The sequence below is a fragment of the Trachemys scripta genome, chromosome 6 (assembly GCF_013100865.1).
Source record: "Trachemys scripta elegans isolate TJP31775 chromosome 6, CAS_Tse_1.0, whole genome shotgun sequence".
NCBI classification, from domain to species: domain Eukaryota; kingdom Metazoa; phylum Chordata; order Testudines; family Emydidae; genus Trachemys; species Trachemys scripta.
Genome location: NC_048303.1, coordinates 30414470 through 30422039, shown reverse-complemented (window position 1 = coordinate 30422039; position 7570 = coordinate 30414470). Strand labels below are relative to the sequence as shown.

Sequence of the window (7570 nt, the reverse complement as noted above, 5' to 3'; positions counted from 1 at the left end):
GGAAAAAAGGGTTATATCTATTCTCATTCAGAAGCGTATATGGATTTACAATTATTTGCTGTCAGTGCTCTGGTGACACTGATCAAGGAAATGTATTTAGACTGGAATTATAGTGTCATAAATACTGAGTTTCAGTTTAGAGCTGTATCCTTGAACAACTCCACTTCATCCCAATGCCATTCACGATTCCCTTTTCCCTAATGCCATCACTACCACTCTGAATAACAGGGACAAATCTCCCCAAACCCTTTACAACCAGTAACTGAGGACTGCACACAGGGAAAATTCAATTTTTTCTATTGTGTTCACTCATCATTTATTTACAAATACACATTATAACTTTTATATACATTGCACATTTACATGGTAGAAAAGTACAAAACTATATATTTAAATGAATTTATATTTAACTCACCATGTTTGAAAATATAAAATTGCATCAGAAAAAAAGTATTATGAAAAGCAAGAAACTTGAACTGATAAAGCTTTGATATACCTTTTAGTGACAGTTTAAAATAACTTTAAAAAGTGGTATTGCAGGACCATCTTAAAGGAACCACCTGATAAAACATTTATGTATGTTACAAAAAAATAAAAAAGAGTAAGAACTTCTCATTATTGTTAGCCATGTAGTTATTAACAACCTTCATAATTCGATTTCTTTGGGTCCAGAATTCTTATAGTACAGTATAAATGCTCAGCACATTGAGAACATGTCAGTACATGAAGTGATTAGAAGCAGAGAAAAGTGAAGTAGAAGAGATGTCCTTAAAGATTGCCTCACTGCACCCAGAAAGTATATTTAAATCAGTTACAGCGCCTTTTGGTCAGTCAAGATTCCTTGTAAACAAAAACCCGAGGGATCATTTATGTACAGAACGGGCAAGAAGAAAATCCAATAAATAAACATAACAGAAACTGACATGCAAGTTTGTGAAAGTGGAGAGGAGTTAACATCAGTGAAAAGAAGAGATGAGAGTCATATGGATAAGCTCTAAGGAATGGACTTTTATAGTTTACAAAAAAAAAAAAAAAAGCTTTACTTTACAAGCAAGAGACCTCACAATAAATAACACTGCTCTTCCCGTAACGAATAAATTTCTTCAAAAAAGGTGTACAGTCAACCAGACATTTTATGTATAAATTATAAAACATGACACAGTATAAATAAATGTCTACAAGACTCAACTATATGTATACTTTTCTTTCTCCCCAAAATAAATAAGCATACACTTATTTACAGTATGGACATTGATTTCTTGCCCAATGGCTGTTCCAATAGTGATGGAGATTTTACCACTCTAGAATGGAAGATATAGGAAAGTTGTAGTCCGGGTCTTCATCTTCCTCTTCTTCCTCGGGGTCTTCATTAATGGCTAGATGGGGGAATACAGGGGAGCTGTTGTTTAAATAAGGACAACAACAGCGCAGAAGCAGCTCAGTGCATGTTTTCAAAGCCCTCTGAACAGCCATAATACAGCGTTGCATTTTACGTGACTTGTAGTGAGATGCTCTTTGGCATCTGCTGTTATGTAATATGGTTTTTTATACATAAGCTATGAAGTCATAACTGCAGAAAGTTCTGAAGAATCAATGGCTCAGGTTTTATGGCAGATTCCTGAAATCAGATAAAAAGCGCTCTTGTGTTCTAGGTTTAACTGCTTTGTGTCCTTCATTCAGAGTTAGTAGAGGCAACTGCTCTAAGACAGCAGCCCATGTGCTAACAGTAAGCTTGTTTTTTTTGGATGGAGTTAGGTTATATCCAAGTGTTAATAAAGCAAACAGCGAAGCACACTAAAGCAAACAAATTAGGAAAAATAGCTAGTATGATGCTCTTAGGGCAACCCCTTGCTGATAACATGACTTTTCCTCAAAAAACAGGTATCTTGAAAGTGTCCAAGCCACAGACTGTTGACTATCTGTTGCAATTTACCAATCACACACAGGTGTATAATATATATTATATATATATTTCTAAGGGAAAATCTTTACATGAAATTCTCATTTTTAAAGGTATAAGTCTTCATTACCTAGGGATTGCCTTCAGAAGCCTTAAATGTCTGCAAGGTTTAAAATCTCACTTACAGTTGCAAGATCCAGCGTGCTTTACTTCTAAAAGCACACCCATGGAGCAGGCTGCTTCTTTCATGGCACACTCGCTTGGGTAAGTAGTGTTATCGCTGGCACAGACTGCTTCATCTGACTTGCTTTCAGGGCACAGCTCATCACAGAGGGCACACCGACCTCTGCCAACCTTGAAATCCCACAAACATTTCTTCCCAGCACTGCACTGGATATCTTCACAGGATTTGGCTTCTAAAAATACAAGATACCAGAAATAAGTAAAGCAGAATCTCTCTTCTCATACATCAAGAACTCATAGAAAAATGAATATAAAGTTTATGGGTAAAATCCTGCTGACTTTACTCAAGCACATAATGCTTTTGGAAATCAGTGGGTCTGTGTGTGTGGGGAGGGAGGTATGGAGGAGCAAAGCAAGCAGAATTTGGCCTCTGGAAGGCGGAATTAAATTTGCATATTGTAAATGACACCAGGTCCTGACCTTCTCTGATTGAAATCAATGGGAATCCTCTCTCCCCAGTGTCTTAAATGGGAGGTCTATAATTGGCCAATTAATTAAACATTTCCAAATTGATTATTTTTCAAGCTAAACCATATAAAATAGTCGTTTATGTCATTAAAATGTTAATTCAGCACATGCTATCACAATGGAACTATATTTGAGATCATTAACTTGTAAAGATAATTTTTCAGACATGAAGTTACCTGAAATATGTATGATAAAAAAAACATATTGTGGTGACAAACATTGTTAAGAATAACAATTCATATAAAATACCAGGTTGTTTTGAGGTTATTTTCTTATCTTAATCCACAACAGCACTCCCCAATCGTTACAAAAAACTTTTTAAGAGGGAAAAGTTATCAGATGTATCTGATTGACATTAAATAACATTTGCCAAGACCTCTTGAAGACAAATGTTTCCAACAACCCAGTTCAGCTGAATGTTGAGATTGTGTTACTCTGTTGACATATCATAATACATTTTAGGGCCTGACTCCAGCTCCCATTGAAAACAGTGTCAAAACTCCCATTGATATCAAGGATTGAACCCTTTGTTCCCTCTTGGGGCCCAAAATCTTTCAGGTGTCACTCAAACAAAATTTCCCCTTTTGCTTGAGTAAAAACTGCAGGACTGGACAACACATTCAGTTCTAGGAAATAATCTGCATGCAGAAACCCCTCTACAAACCTGTGAAACAATTAGTTATGAAGAACTATTCCCTTTCCCCTATAAGCACCCCCAAAGAATGATACCTACTGATACATTTTCCCTCGTAGGCTAATCCAATGGATCTGCCTAGTAGGCAGGTAGCCTTTCTCAGGTGGCAAGCACTAGCATACGTTATTCCATCATTCCCACAGAGATACTGTTCAGGGGAAGTAGGCTCCGGGCAAATCCGATTACATGTCACACAGTAGGCATTATTAGTTTGATCAACCACACACGTGGAACTGCCTGGACATAAAACATCCCTGCAGGTCTCTGAAATAAAGACGGAAACAACAATAATTAGCAGGAGATCCAATGCCTCATACAGGGAGTGAATATGTGAAACAATCAAACAAATGACACAATCAAAGTCTTCAGCAGCTTTCCTCATAAAAAGGCCACTGGGGAAAACCTTCACATCTCAGGGAAGCTGGTGTGAGCACAGTGTTTCATGACTCTGGGGGATTCTCAATTCAGCTATGTTCTTGTCGGTGGAACGTGGTTTAGTGTTTGTCCCTCAGCATTTGAAACATCATCTTGTTATTGTGGGAAAGTACGTCAGCTCCTCCTCCCTACACTCAGACACACCCTGTGGTATTCGGGAGACTTTGTTAGATTTGTAAACCTACTTTTGCATTTGCCCTGATATTGGACTTCAAGTTCGGGTTGCTCTTTACATCTGGCTTTGAGGAGAGCACACTCGTTCCTGTAGGTTTTCCCATCTAAGCCACACACAGGACCCTTCCAAGTGACATTAGAGCAATCCGGAGCACAAACACACCGAGGTTTGTTCTTCTTGTTCATTTTACATTTCTTCCCAGGTCCACAGTCCACGTTCTCACACGTTTCTAAAGGGGGAGGGGAGTGGAAAGAAAGAGGCAACATTTTAATACCTCGTCTGCTCATCAGACTTCGAATTAATAGTGTTTACAAAAACACCGGCAACCCCCCAGGCACAAAGGGAGCGAACACGGTTCCCTCCCCCCACCCCATCCAAAAACAAAATGTGGGGTCCTGAGAGAGATCCACCAAAAAGGAGGGTCAAACTGCGGGGTTGCACACACAGATCTATTTCACTGCGTAGAGACTAGGTCCCTTCCCCTTCTCACTAATACAGTGTCCAAGTCGGGACATTTACTTTATGGGATGAGCTTTAAAATCCTAATTGGAGAGTGGCATAAGGAAACACTGCTGCCCCTGCTGACTCCATCCCGGACACCGCCATCCCCTGCGCATACGGTTTCTGAGCACTTTTCAAACACACCTTTGCATGGGATACAGTTTGGGGCCCCACCGTTAAAAATCATCCACTTAAAAAGCGTGTTGTCGTTGACGTCTTCTTCAGTCCATGAAGTGGTTAGTCGGCCCGTTTTGCAGCACTCCTCCTTGCTCAGATCAGTCTTATACAGGACCTGACAGCGGCCGTTCTTTGCCTGCCGGAGCCAACAATTCCCAGCTGCAAGAGCGAGAGGGAGAGAGAGACCCAGCCATATCAATGTCAGTTACCAGTGACCCAGACACAACACGTGCGGCTTGCATTGACTTTTACTAGACTGTTTACTTTTATTTGTCCCATTTCATAACCTGCAGCTACTCTGGAGCAGTAGGCAGCTCAGTTTAAATAACCAGATCGGAACAGGGCAAAGCAGTTTTCGGAGGTATTTATTTCATATGTAGACCATGGGCACGGGGGCTTGCATGCACGTGACAGAGGTTTGACAAGGATGTGCATTAAAAACCAGGAGTAAAAGAAAAAACCCGCTTGCAAATACTTTTTCCCCCCCTTCTTCAAAAACTCGGTACAACATTGTTTTACAGCTGCCCAGAGTTTCAGTCCAGGCCATTTTACAATCTGCAAGAATTGGTAACATTTGCCTGTTAGCGAAGTCTTTCGAAATCTCGAAATTTTGCTGCTTCCCTTAAAAAAAAGTCTTGTCTTTGCTGAAGCAAGTTAGCTGCGATCCAAAGAAGGGTGACCAAAGTAAACAAAATGCCGGGGCACAGAAATAGGAGGCCACTAGAGAGTTTATAAACCAAAAGTTATAGGTAGCGTCTCTTCCGACACAGTTTCATAGGGAAGTACACTGCACTTAAATCGGATAGAGATTTGTTTTACTAGTATCTCTGCTGTTGATGGATTCAAGCCAAGAACATTAGTCCAAGCAACTCCCCCTTTTTTAGTTGGAGAGTTTTGGTTGGGATGAGCCTCTCGTGAATAACCAGCGTGACTTCTCCAGCAACCCAATAGCAATTGATTCCAATCCAGCAGGGGCTCGATCCGGTCTCCTTACTCCAGTGGGAATTTTCCCGGAGTGAGAAGTGCAGGATCGGCCCCTCAGATCGATATGTAAGACGGTGGAGGGGGAGGGTAGCTCCCCCCCAAAGCAATAATTGAATAAACAACACCCTTTTGAAAATCAGTTTTCATGGATCAAAAAGAACGCTAGAAGTCAGTTTTGAGCGGCTTACAGTTGCCTTCACAACGTTAACCTATACATCCAGCTCAGCGAAAAAATATTCAGTGAAAACCATCAATCTAACTCATCCAGGTTGTTGTCGGAGCGGCATCAAGAAAAAACAACCCCCCAGTAATCACTCGTGGAAAAGACAGCTATTACATTTTCTGTTTGTTTTGTTCGCCTGGGACATGTATTTAAACACATTCTCCAATTGCAGCAGAATTCACAGCCCAACGAAATTCACTCACAAATGAGTATGTGCGCGGGGGGAGGAGGGGGTCCAAATATTGAAAGGATAGCCGGAAAATGACTAATATTAGTTCTGAAAATGTCATTTGTGATCGTGGAACTCACCATCCCCACCATCCTTGCAGCCAGGCAGTCGAGAGGAAAATATAAGCTACATTGCAACAAAAACTTTGAGCACCTATTTAGACAGCGGGGCTAAGCAAGTTCCTGTGTGGGGCTGTTGTTCATTCATGCTGCATAATAATAATAATAAATAACAATCATCGTCATCATCACCGCTTCTCTATACTATGCATAGCAGTTTGAGGGGCCGATCAAAAATAGCTCTAAATGTCAGCTCCGTACATTTTTGCAAAGCGGTCCCATTCCCATAGTTAACTTGCGGTCCTATTCCTACAGCTAGTCCCTTGTAGAGAGGCGTTCAACAGGAGAAAGCTAAACATTGAAAAAAAGATAGAAAATAAAACATCTACAAATAAACAAACTCATCTTACCCTGTCCTGTGTGATCTTCCATGAAGTGGCACAGAAGCATCAGGAATAAAAGCACGCCCGGGTGGATTCTCTGATTTAACATCCTCAGTATACCAGTGAGTGAAAGAGACAGAAACAATATCTAGTGGAGCAGAGAGAATGAGAGAGAGAGAGAAAGACAGAGAGACAGAGAGCACTAGTCAGTCTGCTTATGATCGCTCTATTGAATGAACGTCAGCCTCTCAATGCAGTCTCTCTTTAAATCTATAAGGGGGTCTTAGCTGTCTGCGGTGGGCGGTCTCCTAATGTGTGTGTGTGTTCGGGGGTGGGGAGATTTAAAAAGTTCACTGTGAATCAGGTGACATTTTCCACCTTCTGGAAACCCTTTCCAATTATCTGTTTTAGGTGCATATACACTCTCTCTCTCTCTCTCTCTCTCACACACACACACACACACACATACACTCACAGTCTCAGATCAAATCTGCAAAAGGGAATCGCCGGAGTTCTTTGCGTAGTAACAGGAAGGAGTGCAAGAACAGAATGGTAACTAGAGCTTAGAGAGAGAGAAAAGAACTATCCACTCGTGTCATTAATAGCAGGAGGCGCGCACGCGTGCACACAGAGGAACTAGGGGCTTAAACACAATTTATAGGACTAAAGCAAGAGCCATGTCACTTGCCTGGGGAAGGAGAGGCGTGATCCTTTCCCCTGGCCCCCCACATCATGCCAAAGGAACTTGAAAACAAAACCACAACCTGATCAGCGTGCGGAAATGTTTTCGCTTCTTGTTAGACGTTCTGGGCGCAGCAAAAGGTGATGAAGTCTCTCGGGAGATATGATTTTTGTTGGTGTGTGTGTGAGTCGGTGACATTCCCACTCTATGGTTGTGATTAATAATAAATCTACCCCTAACACCCCAAACAGTAGTTAAGTGTCTGGCGCACACACATCTCCCTCTCTGGGACTGGTCAAAAACAAACAAAAGTTTAATACCTAGGGTTTTACCCAAGTGACAAGCTTTTCACTGGCAGCGCCTGGAGTATAGACCGGAATGGGGGCGACGTAGGCGGTCTCTTTTCAGAATCAAAAA

The 7570-nt window shown here is 41.2% G+C and overlaps 1 protein-coding gene across 2 annotated transcripts; it reads right to left on the bottom strand.

Moving 5' to 3' along the window:
• Positions 1 to 296: 296 nt before the first annotated feature.
• On the bottom strand, positions 297 to 7061 carry FST (follistatin). Of its 2 annotated transcripts, XM_034774622.1 has the most exons (7): positions 6947 to 7061; positions 6499 to 6619; positions 4561 to 4752; positions 3926 to 4144; positions 3345 to 3569; positions 2086 to 2316; positions 297 to 1376 (listed from the first exon to the last, which is right to left on the bottom strand). In XM_034774622.1, the coding sequence occupies exons 2-7, from the start codon at positions 6578 to 6580 to the stop codon at positions 1294 to 1296; spliced, it is 1032 nt and encodes a 343-aa protein (XP_034630513.1). In that variant the 5' UTR covers positions 6581 to 6619; positions 6947 to 7061; the 3' UTR covers positions 297 to 1293. The 2 variants fall into 2 exon arrangements, with proteins under 2 accessions (XP_034630513.1, XP_034630514.1); XM_034774623.1 differs by lacking the exon at positions 6947 to 7061 and having other exon boundaries at positions 297 to 1618; positions 6499 to 6874.
• Between the last annotated feature and the right edge of the window lie 509 nt (positions 7062 to 7570).